Below are 22,770 nucleotides of genomic sequence, written 5' to 3' on the forward strand. Positions count from 1 at the left end.
TAGAATGTATATGGGAGATATAGTCTATATACATGGGAATGAAATCTATATTGATAGATTTTAGGATATAATTGGATTGTATCAATCCCTAATAATAGACAAGAGATGCTGGGAAGTTTCTCATATGATGATAAACTTCAATCAAATGGACAATTCTAGTAAGACTAAGAAGTTGTTGACTCCCAAAGAAATAATGCGTAAATAGAATCCTTTATGCGTAAGCAGAAAGGTGATTTATGTATTTCATATTGTATGAAAAACATTGATATGAGTTGTACCTAGAACGGTACAAGACGATATCAATACAAGCCCAGGATCAGAACCATGGCAACTGTCAAGTGAGTCCTTAAGTATTTAAGAAATACTAAAGGATAAATTCCTCAAAGATCGAGGAAGAATTAGAGTAACGTAATGGAAGCGTAAATGTATTAGATTATGAATCTAATCCATCATTGGATGTTTCTTCATTACGAATGAAGAAATAAACAGATATCTCTTTATTATGACTAAAGAGATATTTGGATGGAAACATTAAAGTAATGACTTTAGTGTGTTCCATTATGAATGCAAGATATATTGCCATATAGAAGTTTACAACAATGTTGTTTGGATGGGAAAGTTCATTTATGAACTCTCTATACGGTTCCAACCAGAAAATGTATGACACTAATGGGGCGATAGCTCAAGCCTGGGAATCAAGGGCTCATCAAGATCCGAACACAAATGAGAGACTGAACCACATGATTGAGAATCATGTATAATGGTGACGTCGATATTCTCAACGTTGCTTCTATGGATAACATATAGATATCCATTGTCTAGGCCTACTTTTCAGCCATTTATGAAATGACTACAGAAGAGGTATCATCACTGATGACCAATGCTGATTGGCTCTAGTGCAAGTGGGAGATTGTTGGAAATGTGCCCTAAAACCAATCATATGATGATACTTTACAGACATTTCAAATGTTAAACTAATCTAGTTTAACATATAAAGGGCAAAGATTATTGTTTGAGCCGTCTCATATAAATGTTATATGCTTAAACGATAAAGTCCAAGGAATATGTGATTGGGAGAATGCAATCTAATGAAGTTAGATTAATGAGACCATTCTTTCGTAGACACTTCCTAAATGTTCCTGATCATAGGATTACCAATTGGGCATTGACAGTCCGTTAAGATCAGTACGTACTGTGTCTTCTCTCAGGGAGAGTGACTAGTCTCGAGTCATTGGTGTGTGTGACATCAAGACAAGTACGTAGGTGCTCAATAAGAGAATGAGTTCACTGAACGTGATCAACGAAGAGTTCTTATATTCCATGTCACATGAGAACTCATGGTTGGGATAATGCAAAGTAGTCCTTTTACCTGAGGCATCACAGTTGTCTTGTGGTTAAGTCCTTAATCTTTGATTATGTCTAATTCACCCCCTCGGGGTGTCACGGCATCGTTGGGGTTAAGCCACTTAGCTATGGAGACAAGTGAATGCGCAACAAGGGATCTCTAACCTTCAAACAGTTGAGGGAGAATACTCTATGATATGATTTGGAATCTCTGGCCAGAGTATGAATGAGATTGGGGAATGCGTTCCAAATCACATTCAAGGAAATCATATAAGCAAACGATTCACATTGGATAGTAGACATGAGTAAATAAACTATCATACCAAACAATGTGGTCAAGAGTATTAGATTAGAGAAGGACCGTATTGCATTTGTAATCCCGAACTGAATAGGTTCTCCACCTCTTCTGATTAGCTTGGGTAACTATGATATGCTGCTAGGTGTCACTCATGGTTTGTGGAAGCCCTAAACGTGTGTAATCACTAAAGGGAGAATTGAAAATAGTTTCAATTCACAATCGATGTAAAATGGTTTTAATCGCCCACTACCTCGCTAAAAGGAACCTAATGGATCGCACACCGTAAAAGGTAGAGATTGGAGATTAAACGGAAATGAGTAAGAATGATTAAATGGTTTAATCATTTAATTATGGCAAGGATTAATTAATATGTTAATTAATCAAACGAATAAGTTCGTTAAAGACTTCGGGATAGTTTTGGACCTTAAGGCCCAATGGGCTTCGAACGTCAAGCCCATTAACTTAAATTGTATGACAATTTAATGAATAAAGATTCATTAAAGCCCAAAAGCCCAAACATCCCTAAATGGCCGGCCATATTAGATGAATTAGGGTTTTGGTTGTTTAGGTTACTTAAAGAAGTGACTATATAAATGACTTTATAGCCAAAATTCATTAAGGAAAAATTAAGGGTTTATTTTGGGGGAAAATTGGTGAGAATTGTCTCTCCATTTTCTCTCTAAAGAGGCCAACACCTTGGAGGGTACATCTAGCAATCCTACTACTCCAAGGTCACTCATTTCTTCTACAATCAAACCTTGGTGAAGAGACTTAGAGGTTCCCTATTTTGGGAACTTGGAGAAACCTATTTTCCATCCAAATCCATGGATCTAAGAAGCAAGGAATGAAGGCCCTATCTCTTTGGGTGATTAGCCTTTGCTTATGCAAAGAGGAATCTACAAAGGTAATAATTTCAACTCACTTTGTTTTGAGATGATTATTGGTTCACCAATCTACTAGGCTTTGAATTTCATGGTAATGTTTTGTTTTTGAGTGCATGCAAGCATGATTCCGCCTTTTAATTGTTAATTGCATGCTATATGATGTTGCTCAAATGAACATGTTTTTCAAAATAAATCCTTCAGGAAGGACGTGCTTGTAACCCAACTAGTAATCTAGTATTAAATCCTATTGTTATTCAGAATGATGCGTCAGCTGTACCAAACACCGTGAAGCTAAATAGATCGAATTATCCTCTTTGGTCCAAAGTTTTAGAGATGCACATCGCTAGACACAGTAGGAAGGGCTTTGTGACAAGGAGTACTAAGGAGCATACTGAGGATAGTGTTGAGTATGAGACATGAGAGATCTATACATCGACAACCATAACCACATAGAGCCAAGGGGACTCACCCTACACGTGGTAATACAATACGAGCCCTCTCCCTGGCTCTCATACCATGTAGAATTATCATTGAGACGTGGCAACAACATTGATACTGTCCCCAACTTGGTAATTACCACATGCACAATCCGTCAAGTGTGGGGTTTTATCATAAATGGCCTCGGTATTAGTTGGAGTGGGGTTAGGATATTTAAACTACTCATTTCTTATTGATACGGTCGATGTGGGACATTTCAATAGGTTCAAGGAGGAAAAGGCCAAGATTGTTAATTGCGATGATGCGATAGCCAATACAACATTTAGAAAATGAACTCATAGCAAACCACCCCTTAATCGGAAAGCTGATCATTTGAAGGGACATAACCCTGGTGAACCCTTTTTATTTGGCTAAGAACTACTCACTTTGGGACGATGCCAAGCCAGCTAAGAAAGCACTTAAGCAACCTCAGAAGGATTCGAGGTTAGTTTAAAAAAAGGCAGATGAGAAGTATTCCGGACATCAAGAGAAAGTCAAAAACAAACTTAGGGACTGGTCCTCGACAAAATAAGGCTCAACACCCAAGACATTTACAAAGTTCTTAATCTCGATCAACCAGATACTTCGCAATCTCAAGAGCAAACCACGGTTCAAGTTGCCACCACTTTCGAAGGGAAATACATCAAGGCTAGACCACTCGAAGTATTGCACATTCCACCGAGGTCCAAGTCACATGACGGGCTCTTGTTACAAGTGGAATGAGTACCTTCAAAAGGTGGTAAAGAAAGGCTAGCGTGACAAATGCCTTGATAAGTCAGCAACGTAGCATAAGCGAAATGCAAAAGCTGACGCCAAACCCTTTACCAAGGTGATTTGAATGAATGACATTTTCACCAAGCCCAAGTATATGGGGACCACTAGCATTTTTAAGAAAATGAAGGTCCAACTAGAGAAAACGGTCTTCCACGTTCAAGCCATATATGTTGTACAAAGTAAGACACCGAAAGAGGAAACTTTAGTCATGTTAATTTTGACCTAGTTGTTGTAGCTTAGAAGCTCAAGTCATACTTTAAAACGCATATAGTCATCATCATGACCCAGTATCCCTTGCGATCATTCCTGCACAATCCAAATACCTCTTAGCAAGTAATCAAGTGGTTGTTAGAAGTTGGTCAAAACACCTAGTCTACCGACCCCACATGGCGATAAAGGCCTAAGCACTGGCGGACTGCATAACGAAGTTTATTCCTAATTCGACGAAAGCAACAACTTAGCGAAACATGCCTCTAGGCCAGACGACCATCACAAGGATGCACCAGCTTACCCTGCAGAAGACTTTTAGTGCTTGTATGTTAATGGTTCCTTCAACTACCAATGATAAGGAGCAGGTTTTGTCTTCATTACCCCAAACCGTTCGATACTCGAGCAAGCTATCACTTTAGGCTTCTAGGAGTCCAACAACGAAGCAGAGTAATGAAGCAGATTACAAAGCCTTACTAGCAGGCCTCTTTCTGGCGAAAGACTTTGCAGTGACGAAGCTTGTAATCCATTCAGATTCTCAGCTAATGACGTACCAAGCCTTAAGGAGAAACATCAAAGGATGGCGCGATACCTGGTGAAGGTTCTAGAGAAACTTGTCGCATTTACGACTTACACCCTCACGCAGGTTCCACGAGTAAAGAATGCCCATGTGGATGCACTAGCAAGCTAGGCTTTGCCCTCGATCATTAGCTCAAACGCGCTATTCTAGTTTAGTACTTGGATAAGCCAAGCATAGATATAGAACCAGCAACATTGATACATGAACTTTTACTAGTGAATGACGAAAGGGCCCCTATTAAATTAACGAAGGCTCAGATTTAATCAGCACGCAGCTCAACATCCTGAAGGCCTAAGCAGTTGACTACAACCTCATCAAGCTTTCCTGCCCATGGTAAGGAGAAAAGTTAAAGGTATTAAGGATTTATTACCGAATTTCATATTTATACTCTTCAAATTGAGGTTTAACTCCATCAAGCAAGGAATCACAACCATATCCAGTCAAAAATATTTCAAGATAATCCTAAAATATTATTTATTGAATATTATCTTGGGGATAATTTTTTCCTCTTCCATCCTATGGATGACACACCTTGGCCAACTGGATGCCGACACATGTCATGCCAAACCGCACACAGTGGTCGGCCTAGCTCCTCTAAATATCCTCCATAAAACTCTTGTAAGCTTTTGCTACGCAATCCAGACATAAACTCTCTCTCAAAACTGACATAAGTATCGGAGATCCATTGGCCAAATCCCCCTTCTTCACCTCATGGGCGTGTGTGGCTTTGGTTCTTTGATCAAAGGTGTTAATGTGTTTTATAAGTACAAAATCGTCAAGACCGAAGATGGCAAAATTTTTACTACCACAATCCCCATATATATAAAACCCCAAATAAAAAATAAAAAATAAATTCTTGTAATCTTCGTGCAGGATTTGGGATATCATGTTTCAATAGGGTTAGTGATAGAGTTGAGATTTGTCTAGTTTTAGGGGCTTTTAGATTTTAGGGTTTAAATAAAATTCTTTTTAGATTTTAACCTAAATGGTTTTTGAAATCTAACTTAAGTCCTTATTTTTAAAATTTACAATATTTAAGTAATTATAGCACATTTATTATTTAAGTAATTAGTGTATTTTTTTGGCTCCTCCAATCATATTAATAGGTAAAAAAATTTATTCAAAATTTAAATCTTATAATTAAAAAAAAAGTCAATAATAAAAAAATAATTTATGTTTATAATAACTTATAGGTACAGAAGTTTCAGTACGTAAATTTTAGTACAAAAAAATTAATACAATAGATCGGTATGAGTGTATAGGTACATAAGTTTCAGTACGAATATATATGTACAGAAGTTTTGGTACGAATATATCGGTACATACCTATAGTGTCTAAACATAAATAGGTGCATAATACGCATATAACTCTATATGGAGAAAGTCGCACATAATGAAAAATAGATGATAATCTATGAATTTTCTTATTATGGGAACTGAATAATAATTATCAATGATAAATAACATTTTTATTGTTTATGAAAATCAATATATAACCTACACACAAAAACTTAATAATTATTACAACCTAATTAATATTCAAAAATTAAAATTAAATGTCAAGGACTATTGTTGATTTTTAATCTTAGACAAGATTTTATTCAAAAATTAAGATGTCTCAAGGATTGAAATAGAATTTTCCGTATTGAAATAACAAATGATGCATACAACTACAATCATTGAGATAAAAAATTAATTGTGACGTGTGGCCATCATTTATCACATCAAATAATACACTATTGTAATGTGAAAATGATGTCTCCCTAATATTTTTCTTTAATTTATGATGCCGCGTGAAGCATCCATGTCCTTTACAAGGGTCCCTTCCTTTTCTCAAGTTGTATACATGCTGCCAACATTGACCAAAAAAAAAAAACAGATGCTCTCAACATCTATAAAGAATGATGCATACTGCGTCCAATTCTCGCCATTCAGTAGCATACGGTTTCAAGATTATTGTGAGTTCTTCAGAGAAGTTTGAGAGTTCTTCAGAGAAGTTTGAGCTTGTTTTCCTTGAGGATACAAGTGCTGCTTCCACACCAAGTCCATCTTTGTACCTGCAGGAAACAGAGACTGACAAACCGTAAAGTTTCGAACCTTTTATTTCCTATTATATTTTATGTGCAATAATTTATATTGTAAAGTGTAAAATTCTGTAAATATAGCAAGTGTCGTTTAGTTTATTAACTTCAACGTTAGAAATACTTCAAAAGTTGTAAATCAATGAACCTTTTGTTGTTAATATATAGTCACCAACAAAATAATTAATTATATTCAGTTGAAGTGTTTTGAATTTTTCAGGAGAATACGTTTGCCTTTCGGAATTCAGAAAATGGAGAAATCAACAATGTTTGTTGTACTATTGGTGTTGCAACTTTTTGTCCATCTTCAATTAGAGGTTCACTCGTTGGCCACTCTTTCTGAACATGGTAAAATTAATTATGTAAATGAGAATTTTTCCCTTAAAACTCATTTTCTCTCTGCTTCAACCCATCATATTTACTTTTCATGAGAAAAACTCATTGACTAGGCTCCAACAAAGCAAGTTTCCTTAACTGGCTTGATGACTTCGATTATTTATAATTTCTCTTCTAAGAATACCCCGTTATAATTTAACATAATTTTAGGGTAGAATTTTGTGGAATTTAATGCTATTTGTCACTAACTGATTGCTTTCTCAAACATTTTTTATCTCTCACATTAGTGTTTTAAATATTTTACAATCTGTCACTTTTATTTCAAACTTGTTCAAAATGCTTTTCCAGTCTGTCAGGCGTTTGTTCATTCAATTGTTGGGAGTTCTATGGGATTGGTTTTTCATCGTTTGAGATCTATCAGATCCTGTTTCAGGCTTTGATTTGTTATGTTCACAGTTTTTTTTAATTCCTCGGTTTGCTTCATTCCCTCTATAAATGTTTGTTACTTTTTTGTTACTCATCATTTTTTGTTACTTTGATGTTTTATATTTGTATTTTATTAAAAAATGGAAGAATATATGCATTAATTTGCTTATCAAATATATGAAAAACAATTTACCTATACCATGTAACCAATTATATACGACAAGGGAACCAACTCTTTTCTTCTTTTGAGGATGCATATGGAAAAATGGGTGAACATTTTTACCAAAAATATATGAGAAGGGAAAGTATCACACAAGTTTACCATCTTTGTATGATATATCTCCCATTTACAATGTAAACTTTCAAGAATTTTTCAGCACATAAGAACTCTTACAAGAAATCGTCTTTACAACAAAAATTAAAGCTTTTTGTCAAGAAAATAAACTATACAGATACAAAAATGCACGGTTGCAATCATGAAAAATAGCATGGCCACCTTACAAAAAAAATACACTTGCACCGCCCCCCCCCCCTTCCCCCATGGCTACCTTACAAAAAAAATACGCTTGCACCGCCCCCCCCCCTCCCCCTCCCCCCATGGCTACCTTACAAAAAAAATACGCTTGCACCCGCAACCCCCCTCCCCCCAACGACAACCACAAAAAAAAAAAAAAAAAAAAAAAAAAAACTTGATTGCCATAAACCTCTTTTTCCTTTGTTTTGTTTCGTACACATAACACACACATGGGCTAGAAAGGTGCTTTTTTGCATGCAATATTCTCTTAAATCCTAAAAATTTGAAATCAAATGAAAAATAATTGCATAAATCAATTCATACCTAGGTGGAAGATTTAAAACTTCAAAATCACCATCCATCGGTCAAAAAGAGCTTGTTTTTCTCGATGAGAGAACCTTGAATTTTGGTCATAATGAACATAGAATAAAGATTGCATGATGGTAGTGTTTAATTACTCGGTGTGTGTTCATTGATAAATTTTAGTTTTATTGTTAATTTCATCTTGTACTTGACGGTTTGGGATTCGGGGTCTCTATGATGAGATCTAATGATGTTCGTCCTATAATTGCCAAAAAATTCACTGACAGCACTGCATAATAGTTTGTTAGTTTTTGATCCAAGGTCACGCAGAGAACACACTAACGCATTTTCTAATAATGTAAGTCAGATGTTGAGTTTTGCTGCTAGTTATTTCTTGAGAATTCTATAAAGACTTGTATTATATAAGCATATAATTATCCTTCAAGTGACATTTGTGACAGGTGGTTGTGTAATTCATGTTATAATCATATTCTTTTCTGTTCAAAAAAAATTTAAAACAAAATATATTAAGGTTATTTTGAGAATAATAATAGGTGGAGAAATAATATTTTACTTTTTTAACTTTTTTATGGGGTGGGTCTAGTAGTACTCTTTAAAAGTTGGGTTTTAATTAGAAGCAATTAATAGATGGGTTTTTGTGTAAGACTATTAAATTTGCAAGGCCTATTTCTTAATGACCCAATTAATTACGTAAATGAGAAAAACATAAAGATGCCCACGTAGATGTTGTCACTTCTGCAACCTATTTCCTTCCTATTTACTAAAGAAAATTCTCTCACTTCCCATTTTGCAGATTTTAGCTACTCAAAATCTGTGATTAATGCCACTGATCTTCCACTAGAAGAAGTGTATGACTACATTGTAGTTGGAGGGGGTACCGCAGGGTGTCCATTGGCAGCAACTTTATCATCAAAGTATTCGGTGCTCGTTTTAGAAAGAGGAAGTTTTCCTACATCATATCCGAATGTCTTGACTCAAGAGGGGTTTATATATAATCTCCAGCAAGAAGATGATGGAGAGACACCAGTTCAAAGGGTCATGTCAGAAGATGGCATTCCTACTGTTAGAGGAAGGATCCTTGGCGGCACGAGCATGATCAGTGCTGGCGTATACGCAAGAGCTAACATTTCATTCTTTAATGAATCGGGAGTTGAATGGGACATCAATTTGGTTAATGCGACATATGAGTGGATTGAAGACACTATTGTGTACAAGCCAAATGCATTCGCTTGGCAAACTGTTACACAAAAAGCTTTTTTGGAGGCTGGCGTTTTACCAGAAAATGGATTCAGTTTGGATCACGTACCTGAAACAAGAATCACTGGCTCAACTTTTGACAATAGTGGAACGAGACATGCGGCTGATGAACTACTTAACAGAGGAGACCTAGACAACTTGCGAGTTGCAGTTCATGCCAACGTAGAGAAGATCGTCTTCTCTTCTAGTGAATCAAGTACGTTGCATCTATGATACTTAAAACAGCTCTAAGTTTCTCATTCTGCACTTTAAGATTAACAATTTATTGTTTTAACCCATTAACGGAATCAAGGAAAGGCCAAACACTGGATGGGAGAATAAATTAAGCTACTGTATTCTTTGGATGAATCCAGGGTACCCCCGCACGTAGGCGATGACTAATCCCTCGAACCGGGTCGGACCCCATTCAGGGTGCAAACTCTCCCAATGCTAGCTTCTCCATTCACAAGGCTCGAACTCGAGACCTTGCTTAAGGAGAACAAGCTCCTTGCCATTTTAACCTTCGTTATAGTAGTTACATATTAATTATAAGCTATTTTATAATGCAGGATTGTCAGCTACAGGAGTCATATATAAGGATTCTAACGGAATTTCTCATCGGGCATATGTACGCGATCAAGGTGAAGTTATATTGAGTGCAGGGACAATGGGGACCCCTCAACTTCTACTACTCAGTGGCGTTGGCCCAGAGTCTTATCTATCATCTCTTGGAATACCAGTTGTGCTTGACCATCCTTACGTTGGACAGTTTCTATACGATAATCCTCGTAATTTCATTAACATTTTGCCCCCAAATCCAATAGAACCCTCAATTGTAACAGTTCTAGGCATTAGAGACGATTTCTGGCAATGTTCTATCTCGTGCGGACCACTTACTGCTCCACCCTATAGTTTATTTCCTAGTCAGTCTTATCCCCTGCCAATAAATTCAACTTTCGCACACATTCCTAACAAAGTGCCAGGACCTCATTCTCATGGTTCTCTCACGCTAAATTCATCTTCTGATGTGACAATTGGTCCAAATGTTAGATTCAATTACTTTTCAAATGCGGCGGACCTTGCTCATTGTGTTAGCGGCATGAAACAAATTGGTTATTTATTAAGGACTAATGCATTTAAACCATATAAAACCCAAGATTTACCAGGTATAGAAGGTTTCACCTTTTTGGGACTACCTCTGCCAAATAATCAAACAGATGATGCACTCGAAACATTTTGCCGAGATTCATTGGCCTCATATTGGCATTACCACGGTGGATGCATTGTTGGAAAGGTGGTTGATGGTGGTTTGCATGTTAATGGAATTGATGCATTACGCATAGTTGATTCTTCCACATTCCCTGTCACACCGGCGAGCCACCCTATGGGCTTCTATCTGATGTTAGGCAGGTATATGATGTATACTTGCAACAGCTTGAAATTTTCAAAACTTATTTGGTTGTATGAATTGCTCGTTTTCGTTACTTTCAACTTTTGTTCTTTGGGCAGGTATATGGGTCTTCAAATTCTGCAAGAGAGATCAGCTTGGGTAGGTATGTCATGCATGGACGGGGCCATGCAAAGCCTACAGCGGGGCATCTGCCCCCACCCAATGAATTTTGAAGAAAACCTTGAAGGGGTCAATTGTCAATCAACTCTAATATAATTTCCTTTTAATTCTTATAATTTACAGCTTTCTGTAACCTGTTTGAACTATCATATATATAGTTTTTCTACTTAATATGTTTATTGCATGCCCTTATACAACTTGAAAATGGCTCAGTACAATTGTAAATCTGTTGTTTGGTAAACGAATTGAATCAAATATTATAAGATATTGTGTTTTATCGTTTTGTTGATTGTTTTAGCATAATTATGCACTGTCTTTACTTTTCAATGTTTGATAATAAACCCCATTCTTTATTGGGGATTAAGTTTTGGCTGCAAGAAAGGGGTTTCTCATGTTTTTTTCACGCAAGTAATATGTTGTATATCTAAACCACCTATTAATAAAATTCTCTTTATCAACTAAAATAGGATAAAAAGACAATTTGATCTTAGATCATAAAATAAAATTATGGGCAATAATGTAATTTCACACAAACCAAATTTTGTAGTTTTTTTTTTTTCAAAAACTTCACTCACTTGTCATCATAACATATCTTTAAGGGTTTTTATCACAAATGATTCCTGAAATTAACCCACCTCATCAAGATGGTTCTTGAAATTGAAAATCGATCAATGTAGTCCTTGAAATTAGATGTCGCAAATAAATATGGTCATTCCGTCACAATTCCGTTAAAAATTCCGTTATGTGCTAAGGTGGCACATAAGTGAATCCCACAATGTAATTAAATATTGTCAGGTGGATTAAAAATATTTAATAATAATTAAAAAAATTATTTTATACAATTAAAAACAAAAAAAAAAGGAAAAAAAGAAGAAGAAGATGACTGTTCATCATCTTCTGCCCCTCCTACCCAGCGACCCACCAATCTTCTCCCACTGAAACGGCACCGTCGCACTCGGTTCCTGCTATTCTCATGTTCCCAGGTGATGATAATTCGAAATGGAACCTCCCCGATGTTGATCAACCAGGATGTGCAGGCATCCCAGCTTTTACCAACCAAGGGCACCTTTTGTAGAGGAGACAGTGGGGTGTTTGTGTGACTTGGAAGAGTTGTAATCCTTTGTAACGTTAAAGACATAAGAGAAATGGTGGTCACGTTTTACTCAAAATCCTTAGTTACGTGACACATCATCACATAACAGAAATTTTAACGGAATGACCACATTTATTTGTGACACTCATTTTTAAGGACTACATTGATTGATTTTTAATTTCAGTGACCATCTTGATGGTGTGGATCAATTTCAAGGATCATTTGTGATAAAAATCCTATTTTTAATTAAAAAAAAAAAAATATATATATATATATATATAAACCTCTCTCTACTACCACATTTTCTTTCTCTCTCTCTCTCTCTCTCACTCCCTCTCTCTTAGGGCTGGGCACATATCAAGCCCAATTTTGAAGGATCCGGACCGGACCGATGTTTAAAAGAAACAGGTCAGTCCAGGACGGGTACAACAGATTTTAAAACAAAAAACAGACCTAACCGGGCCGGGTACAAAGGGTCCTCTTACGTTTTTTTTTCTTTTTTCGGTTTTGATACAAAGCTCCAAAACCCAAAAAAACTGAGTCTACAGAACATGATTGTGACGATCTCACCAAGCTTGAGCTTGTAGAGGATAGTGGTCTTACCGGCTTCATCATGACCAACCATCAGAATTCGCATCTCCTTCTAGGTAAAAAGCCGGTTGAAAAGCTTTGTGAATGTAAGCCCCATTTCTGGCTACGGATCCCTACATATCAAAACACCAACTCACTTACATCACAGATCAAACAAATCAAACCCCGGCAAGGCCAAATGTAAAACACTTTAAAGGCAATCATTTGCAAGTTCCTATTATCTCATCCAATAACACTTTGATGCATTCAAACTAGTAACTATGTGGTAGGTTCCAGTAGCACCAAAGAGAGAATTGCAAAGAAAATGAAAATAATAGAGGAAAGATAAAGCAATTTTCATTCATATCCCAAAAAGGTATCATGATGGGTATTGTATACCCACATCAGACACTACAGACAAAGGAGTTAGGTACACAAGTGCTGAGTCACTACTTTATATTACTCCACTACTAGACAAGGAATTAACAAAAGGGAATTGGCATGGTTTAGAATCCTAACAGGGCACCCCCCTTAAGAGAAAGCCTGTCCTCAGGCGTTAAAGTTTGGGAAACGGCTCACAATGGAATCAGCATCTTCCCAAGTAGCATCGTGTTCCGGTAAACCTTACCACTTGATTAACCAACGAGTGACGACCTTGGTGCCTCGTTTGAACATACCGCGCTGCAGGATCAGCTCTAGAAACCACAGGAATGAGCCATCTGCGACTACAGGTGGCAGTGTTGCTGAAGCAACAACATGTGTACCAATTTTAGGTTTGAGCAATGGCTCGTGAAAAGTGGGATGAATGCGGGATTGCGGAGGTAGGTCCAGAGTGTAGGCAACCTGTCCGACGCGAGCTATCACCTGGAAGGGTCCGTAATAGCGATGAGCGAGTTTGGGGTAATGATTCTTGGACACGGATGTCTGTCTATAAGGCTGAAGTTTGAGAAAAGCCCAATCACCGACACTGAAGGTCTTTTCCGACCTATGTTTGTCAGCTTGTTGCCGTATTCGATGCTGTGCCACATTCATATTCTCACACAGGTGTTTGAGTAGAGTTTCCATGTCTTGCAGAATGACGTCAACTAAGTAGACTGGAGAAGAACCTAGGAGATAGGATGACACTTGTTGTGGGGAATAGCCATAAACAGCTTAGAAGGGTGTCATCTTGATCGTCGATTGGAAAGTAGTGTTATACCACCATTCAACCTATGAAAGCCATTTCATCCAAGTGTTGGGTTTGTCCATCACAAAGCTCTGCAGATAGTGCTCCAATGTTCGGTTAAGGACCTCGGTTTGCCTATCAGATTGGGGATGATAGGCCGAGCTTTTGCAAAGAGCTGTTTGTTGGTGTTTGAAGAAAGCAGTCCAAAATTCACTAAGGAAAATTGGGTCACGGTCACTGACAATGGACGCCGGCATCCCGTGCAATTGGAAAACTTCTTGAATGAACACATCTGCAATGTGGGGAGCGGAATATGGGTGCTTGATAGGAATGAAGTGCCCGTATTTGGAGAGACGATCAACCACAACCAAGATAGCATTCCGACCATGGATTGAGGGAAGACCTTCCACGAAGTCCATAGAGATATCTGTCCATATTTATGTCGAAATGGATAGTGGCTGCAAGGCACCAGGTGGCTTAATGCTTTCATAATGAGTGCGTTGGCACACATCACAGGCAGCCACAAAGCTCTTGACATCTTTTTTTAGTCCATTCCAGTTTAAGTTATTAGTGAGGCATTTGTAGGTGCGTAAGAACCCGCAGTGCCCCGAAGAAAGAGAAGCGTGGAATTCCTTGAGAAGTTGGGGTCGCCATGGGGATGTAGCTGGAACAAAGAGACCGGATTTGTAATAGAGGAGGTCGCCTTGTAGTCGAAATGACCCTTTACCTTGAGGGTCTTGTTGCAAGGTCATAATGATGGTAGATGCGTGAGGGTCTGCCACATAGGAGGCTTGAATTGCTGCCACGCAGTCAAAGAGGGGTTGCGAGAGTCCCATTAATGAGAGGAGTTCGGGCCGACGGGACAAGGCATCAGCAGTGGCGTTGGAAGCCCCAGAGCGATAAGCTAAGGTGTAGTTGTACCCAAGGAGTTTCAGCAGCCATTTTTGTTGTGCAGGAATGGTGATGCGTTGGTCCAAGAAGTATTTGAGTGTTTGATGGTCCGTGAGGATGGTGAAATGGTGGCCAATTAAATACGAACCCCACTTTTGGATTGCATAGACCACGGCCAACATTTCCTTGTCATATACCGAGAGCGAGTGGTGTTTGGGCACTAATGACTTGCTTAGGAACTCGATTGGGTGGCTATCTTAGGAGAGCACGGCCCCAAGGCCGACATTGGAGGCATCACACTCCAAGGTGAAAGACTTGGTGAAGTCGGGGAGTGCGAGTATTGGGGTGGTTGACAGAGTTTCCTTAAGGGTTGAGAAGGCCGTTTCTGCTGCTAGAGACCATAGGAAGTTGTCCTTCTTGAGTAAGTCCGTGAGGGCCTTCACAATGAGCCCAAAGTGGCGGACGAGCTTGCGATAATAGTCGGTGAGGCCTAAGAACCCACGCAAAGCTCCGACGATCGAAGGAGTTGGCCACTCAATAATAGCTGCTGTTTTAGAGGGATCAACAGTAACTCCTGAAGCTGAAATTATATGACCCAAATAAGCAATGGCATTCTGTCCAAACAAGCACTTAGATGGTTTCAACAGAAGCTGGTGCAATTGGAGAATGTCAAAGACAACGGCCAAATGAGAAACATGGTGGTCTAAGGAATCACTGAAGACCAAGATATCATAAAAAAAAACAAGAACAGATTTCTTGAGGAGAGGCTTCAAGATTGAGTTCATTAGTGCTTGGAAGGTGGCCAAAGCATTTGTAAGGCCAAATGGCATGACAGTGAACTCGTAATGGCCCTCATGGGTGCGGAATGCAGTCTTGTGTATGTCCGGTTCGTACATACGGATTTGGTGGTAATCGGAACAGACATCCAGTTTAGAAAAGACGATCGCACTGTGCAACTTAGCCAAAAGCTCATCAATAATAAGAAGGAATCCTTGATGGTTGCTGCATTGACCGCTCGATAATCCATACAAAAACGCCAAGAATAGTCGCTTTTAGCCACCAATAAAGCCGAGGAAGAAAAGGGAGTCATGCTGGGACGAATGAGACTGGCAGATAGCATCTCTTATACTTGGCGCTCAAGTTCTGCTTTTTGGGCATGCTCGTAGCGGTAAGGCCGGACATTAATCGGTCTTGTGCCCAGCAGCAAAGAGATGCGATGATCAACAGTACAGTGTGGGGGTAAGGAGCTTGGTGGTTGAAAGAGCTTTGGGTACTGGTTAAGGAGAACTTGAATATGTTCTGGGGTTGGGGAAGGAGGCTGGTCATATGTGGTGAGGCTGGAAAGGTGAGGGAGGGCATGGAAGACAGATACCTCATAAATAGGGGATGCAAAGGCGGGCAAGGTGGAAGTCCCTACCAACCGATAATTTGTTCCGTGGATGGAGAACTCCATAACTTTAAGCAAAAAGTTCCAGCCAATGAAACCTAAGGTTTCGAGCCAATCCACTCCTAACACCATGTCGCAATCCATCACTACGAGGAGGTGGAAGTCACTAGTGAAAGTGTAGCCTTGAAGGCAGACAGAAACCTGGGAAGCCACCCCTCTGGTGCGAAAATAGCGGCCGATGGCCACCATGACCAGCTCAATGTGCAAAGTATCAATCTGGAAGCCCAAACGAGTCGCCACTTAGGGGTTGAGGAAACTCTGATCAGCGTCAGAATCAATAAACACCTAGATTGGTGTAGGATCAGTGAATCCCTTGAGTCACATAGCACGGCCCCGGGCACGTTTTGTGACGAAAATGGCGTGAAGAGCTATAGGGTGCTCTAGTTGTTCCATGACAATGGTAGGTAGTGGAATCTGGTCCTCGAGGACCTGGTTAAGATCTGAACAATCATCATCCGCCAACAACATGAGAATGTGAGATTGTTTGCACCGACGACCCGAACAGTATTATTCATCACAATTGAAGTAGAGACCTTGCTCCCGACTGTTCCGCATTTCCGTTTGGGTGAGCCGGAGAATGGGTTTAACGGGGTTGGAATTGCTTATGGTGGAAGGAGGTCATGGTTGAACTGGATGGGTAGAGGGGTTGGGTGAAGGGGGAAATGGTAGTTTAGAGTAGTAGGTGGATGAACAGGTGTTCCAGGAACGTACCATGGATCAGCGGCCTTGTTTTTGCTCAAAGATAAGCCAGTTCAATGGTGCGTGCAAGGGAGGACGGGCTCAGAGCAACCACATCATCCTATAGCTCGTCCTTGAGGCCCCCTAAGAACGCCCCGAGGAGCTGCACATTGGTCTAGTCCGAAGTGCGACAGGAGAGGCGGATGAACTGTCCCACATACGCCTCCACAATGGTGGTTTGGGTGATATATGAGAGGGCCATATTGAAGTTCAAGGAGTTGGTCGGACCAAAGCGATGAAGTAGTTGGGTGGTGAAGGTGGCCCAAGCTGAGAGAGGGAAACGCATCTTGAACCACTGAAACCAATGGGCCACATCACCACCCAGATGAAGGCCGGCCACTGTAACTCGGCGGGACTCGACAATTTTGTGGTAGTCCAAGAATTCTTCGGCCATTGCTAGCCACCGGTAAAGGTCATCCCCAAAAAAACGAGGAAGTTCAATCTTCAGTGTCTTGGGTCCATAGAGGGTTGGGGAAGTGGATGGGTATAGCTGGGTATAGGAGGGCTCGGAGGTGAAAATGGAAGGGTGAATGCGTGTGGATGGTGGGGGAAGATAGCGGGAGGTTGAAGGACAGCTCATAGGTTGAGTGGTGGCAGACAGTGGTGGTGTGAATGGAAGGGATGAGGGTCCAGCAGTCATGTGGGATCCTAAAGGTAGGGCTGTGGTTAATGGCTGGGAGGGCAAGAGACCCCAGGTCGGTGGTGGAATAGGACTATGGACAGTGGAGAAGGGGGTGGGGCCAAGAGAAATGGAAACCGAGCCGATCGGGATTTGTGGGCTAGGTTGGGGTGGGATTCGGAGAGCACGAACTTCATAAAGGATCATCTGTTGCAGTTAGTCCTAGCGGATCTGGTGGATCAAAAGCTTAGCGAATAAGGGCTGGAGTTCGTCATAGCGGACGTTCAGCGACGAGATGGACTCATGAAATTCCTAAAACTAGTCGAGGATCTACTGGTGATCAAACAAATCAAACCCCGGCAAGGCCAAATGTAAAACACTTTAAAGGTAATCATTTGCAAGTTCCTATTATCTCATCCAATAACACTTTGATGCATTCAAACTAGTAACTATGTGGTAGGTTCCAGCAGCACCAAAGAGAGAATTACAGAGAAAATGAAAATAACAGAGGAAAGATAAAGCAGTTTTCATTCATATCCCAAAAGGATATCACAATGGGGATTGTATACCCACATTAGACACTACAAACAAAGGAGTTAGGTATACAAGTGTTGAGTCACTACTTTCTATTACTCCACTACTAGACAAGGAATTAACAAAAGGGAATTGGCATGGTTTAGAATCCTAACACTATGCGCCATGCAACAACAGATCAAGCAGATCTGGAGTTACAGCATCATAGTTTAAAACATTTGCAATGAAAAGTTGGAGCATAATTATAAAGATCCCAATGATTCGAATCAGAGTGAAAAATCAACACAAATCTCACGGAATTAAAGCATCTTACCACATTAAACACAATTGAACTTAAATCTGACCGTAATTTACGAAATTACCGCAAAATCCAAAACAAATCGAGAGCAAAAGTACCGAAATCCAACGGAGAAGACTGAAAATGTGATGAAATTCAGAGAAATTCAAGATCTAAGAGTCAGAATTTACCTTCGCTGAGCTTTCGCAGAGGGATCTTGAAGATGGAGATCGAGGGAGAGAGAAAAGGAGATAGAAGCTTTGAACGGGCCAGTGTGAGAGAGGAGAGTCTTCGAGAAGGTGTGAGAAAGTAGGAGAGGAATGGGAAAATGTTACAAACGGGCCGGTCCACATACCCGTTTTTCTATACTTCTGGAACCGACGCGTCCCTAAAATTTCATAGACCCGCCCCACCCCGTTTTTCTTATTAAAAATTTAGAACCAGCCTGTACCCGTCTCAACCCGCGGTTTCTATACCCGTTTGCCCACCCCTACTCTATTTCACATTTCTCTCCAACTTCATCTCTCCCATATATTTTCCAAAAAAAATTAAAAAGCAATAAACTGCTTGACACACAAAGTGTGTGGGCTTAGGCTAAACTAAATTAGTATATTTAATTAAGAGATCAAAAGATATTAAAAGAGTACATGAATTTTAGAGTATTCCACCAAGATTTTAAACGAGTCCATATGGAAGTTCATGGATATTCAATTCAAGATTTTAAAGGAGTTTATAAAACTACATAGAAATCTGGGTGTATTTGATCATGAATTTAAAGTAGTTCCTAAAACTTCATGTGTATTCAATTAGAATTTGATTTTAAAGGATTTTAAAAAGTTAGGAATTTGGAGAGATTGGATGGACGATCAAACCAATTTACTATAGGGAGGTTAATACTTAATAAAGGTGTAGCTACGAAAATTAATTTTTTACTTAATTATCCTTCATAAAATTGAAACCGAATCAAAATATCAATAGTCTCAAAAAAATTTCAGTTTTTCGATATTCCCGAAATTGTGACGACCCGTCCCTACTTTTCACTGTAATTTCTTTTTTCATTAGGGTGTTTTGACGATTTTGCCATTTTTTAGGGAAAAAGTGGAATCTGACGTGAACGTGGTTTCGGCTTTCAGTTTCTTCTTCCTGGTTTCATACTTAAATTGTACTCGTCGTCACGAACACGTGGACACGAGTTTGACCTGAAACGAATTTGTAACGAAAATGTTACGCTCCGTTAAAGTACGTTAATTATGGGTATTTTGTACAAGTTCGTACAAAATATCAGTGTCAGAAACACTGTTAAGGATACAGATTTGGTACATTTGAAATGGTAAAAAATCTGAAAATCCATCCATCCAATCCCATTCCTCAAAAAAGGGATCTGTGTCCCCCCATCTCATCCACCAATCAAACTTTTGCTTTTCCTTGAATCCCTCATCACCACCCAATCAATTGTTTTCCCTCTCTCACTCAACCAATCATAAATGCTCTCATTTCTGTCCCACCAATCACAACTCAAACCTTGTTCTCTCTCTCTCCCCGAAAGTTTCTCTCTTACCTTCTCTCGACAACTCTCTCAACCGACGTCCAAACCACCCAAACGTGACTTGTAACCTACACCTTTGAACTCCCTTCAACCCCACGAACACAACCGTGTAACCAGATCTCAATTTGGTTGAGGTTTGACTCACCAACTCGGAAGCTCCGACTCTATGAGTTCAGGATCGACGATTTTCAGACCGAGTCACAGCGTTTTACGAATCGTGGAAGCTACTACTCAACTCCTTAAAGATCCTAGACTAGTTTTGGTGAAGAGTTGACATCAAAAACACGAGGTTTCAAGAAGTTCCAGTTTGGCCGTACCTCTCAAGCCATTTTCAGGCCACCTCTGTCCACTTTTTGGACATTTGAAAGGTATAACGTGAGTATACTCTTCATAAGCTTCATTTCTATATAAATTTTGTGAAAAATGGTTGAGAAATGAAGAAGATATGAAGGTTTGAAATTTTACCCAGAAACCGGCGAAAATTTCCAGATTCCGGAGGCAACCGGCGAGGATCGCCGGAGAAGATGACAAAATATTCCGTCAAAGTTGATTGAATATTCTAACGGCGTCAGGTAATGCCGTTAACTTCTGTTAACGTTTAACGAAATATTCCTAACGGCCGTCATGCCTCTGTTAGTCTATGCCTGCGCGTGGTGACGTGTATGGTCGTGCCATAGCCGGAGTGTGGTGACGCTTCCAGCGTCCAAAAATTATTCTGAAAATTTGTGTAGGTCCATGATGTCGAATAGATCGATTTTGTATATTCAAACCTTATGTTTGAGCAATCTACAGAGGTTTTAATTAAGTTCCCGTTTATCTATTATTAAACTAAGTTAATTAGTAATTTCACATATAGGGGAAACGTATCCCGAGGGCGTATGGGGTCAAGCAAGGCTCAAAGGATTTGTTTTGACTATGTATTTGTGAGTGGGCAATTTGTTTTTATATCTATACATAGTTATAGTTTCCATAAATGTGTATTTACTTCACTTTTACGCTTCTATTGCCAAGTATCATTATTGTGATATTAATTGTGATAAATGCTGCTATATGGTTAGGATATTACTATCATGACATTCATACATACTTGTTCATGCTCATCATGCTGCACCTGATGTTAGTACTCGCCCTAGGGCCAAGGCCAATCCTTCACGTGTATGTTCACATCCACATCGTTCACTCGCCTTGGATCCAAGTTAGGTGCCAGTCCTGTCATACAATTTACATTAGGCAATTGCAACTCGTATGTGAGCATGCTTCTGCACTAGCCTTCACATGGTCGTAGTACTAGAGCATATTAATTACACCCAGTCTTGTTCGTGTCAGAAATAATCTATACGAACTCGTGTGTCAGCTTAGATGGATGAGCACTTAGTTACACTTGATTATCACATGATTATATTACTACGGCATTTGATATGTCATGACTTGTCATGTTTCTGGTTATATTGTTGTTGTATTGTTGTTTACATACTTACGTAGCATGTTTTACGGAAACTATACTTGTTTTATATCGAGGGGTTACTATGTTCGAAAATAAAGGTTTTTTCTTACAAACGTTGTTTTGCTGACCCACTCAACTTCGTTTTTCGCCCCTTCAGGTTTAGTAGCTGTGCTTACTTGTAATTAAGGATTTTGACAAATCTCTAGAGATGGTTACCTTCAGTGGTATAACCCTCATCTTTTTTACTATACTGTTTTATGCTCTGATATCACGTATGAAATGGGTTCAATCCCGCGCACTCTTTAGATTAGGCACTTTTAGGTTTAAATTTATTCACATCCTTTTTCCACTACACTATACTTTTTGGCTTCATCACCCTCTATGTGTCGGCCAGCACAACTCGATCAAGAGTCCAAATGGACATTCCGGATCGGGGTGTATCCGAAATTATTGCAAAAACATTATTCATTCTAGAAATGAATAACAACAAAGAATTCCATAATTCACAAACAAAAGAATATGTGACGGTATTCTAGAATTGTGGGGTGGCTTAAATATCATTAAGATATATTATGGTATTTACTTAATATAAGAATGTGTTTCAATGAAGAAATTTGAGATTAATTATTCAGGAATTTCAAAATAACGGAACTAGAAATGATAGAATTTTATATTCTAAACTTTGTGAATTTACTTATTTGGTTAACCTAAAAGAACAATGGAATTTGAAATGGAATTTTTTTATTTTTAAACTCTCCCTCTAGGACATTTGGAAATGACACCTATATACATGGAATTTAAACTTAGGAAGTGGAGGTCCCAAATTCCAAACCTTTTTTCCACGCGGAAATTCTAAATTTCTATGTTTATGAATCCAAACAAGAGAATTAGTGCATGTCAATTTATAAATTTAGACTTTTGTCAAAATTTCAATTTTATTTTCCACCTCCAAACATAGTGTAAATGAATTCCGGAATTCACAAACAAAGGAATATGTGATTCATTGATTTAAAATTATTTGAACAAAACACAAATTCGAGAACAAAAAACCAAGAATACCAATATCGAAACCTTTATTCAATTCCAAAATTCCCAAATCGAAACCCTAATCCCTAAATCGAAACTCTAATTAAATTTGAAGAAGCAAGGAAAAATTTACCTTCTGTGCACAATTCACTACAGCAGTCCGAGCCTATAAGGTGAAGGAAAGACAGAGAAGTTGAGAAACAGAGAGAGAGAGAAAGAGAGAGATTCAAGTATCACACGACCAAGAGAGAGATTGGATCAAAAAGAGAGATATAACAAGTGTGTGGTCAATGTGGTGTGGCAAGAGAGGGCATGGTGTGGGTGGCAAGAGTCAAGAGTTAGAGAAGGCGGGTGGAGGAGAGTTGGAAT

General features: G+C 39.1%; 1 protein-coding gene and 1 long non-coding RNA gene across 3 annotated transcripts; both read left to right on the forward strand.

The window, feature by feature from the left end:
• Window positions 1-6,373: 6,373 nt before the first annotated feature.
• On the forward strand, window positions 6,374-11,328 carry LOC103416927 ((R)-mandelonitrile lyase 2-like). Of its 2 annotated transcripts, none has more exons than XM_029096105.2 (5): window positions 6,374-6,647; window positions 6,866-6,993; window positions 9,039-9,698; window positions 10,051-10,891; window positions 10,991-11,328. In XM_029096105.2, exons 1-5 carry the CDS (start codon window positions 6,466-6,468, stop codon window positions 11,145-11,147), a joined length of 1,968 nt encoding a protein of 655 aa, XP_028951938.1. In that variant the 5' UTR covers window positions 6,374-6,465; the 3' UTR covers window positions 11,148-11,328. The 2 variants fall into 2 exon arrangements, with proteins under 2 accessions (XP_028951938.1, XP_008353354.2); XM_008355132.4 differs by having other exon boundaries at window positions 6,443-6,647; window positions 6,849-6,993.
• An 8,584-nt stretch (window positions 11,329-19,912) lies between these two features.
• LOC139192882 (uncharacterized) lies at window positions 19,913-20,782 on the forward strand. Its single transcript, XR_011577407.1, has 2 exons — window positions 19,913-20,306; window positions 20,401-20,782. It is a non-coding gene; the product is annotated as an uncharacterized lncRNA (long non-coding RNA).
• The last annotated feature ends 1,988 nt before the right edge of the window (window positions 20,783-22,770 follow it).

The sequence above is a fragment of the Malus domestica genome, chromosome 16 (genome assembly GCF_042453785.1).
Source record: "Malus domestica chromosome 16, GDT2T_hap1".
In the NCBI taxonomy this organism is placed as follows: domain Eukaryota; kingdom Viridiplantae; phylum Streptophyta; class Magnoliopsida; order Rosales; family Rosaceae; genus Malus; species Malus domestica.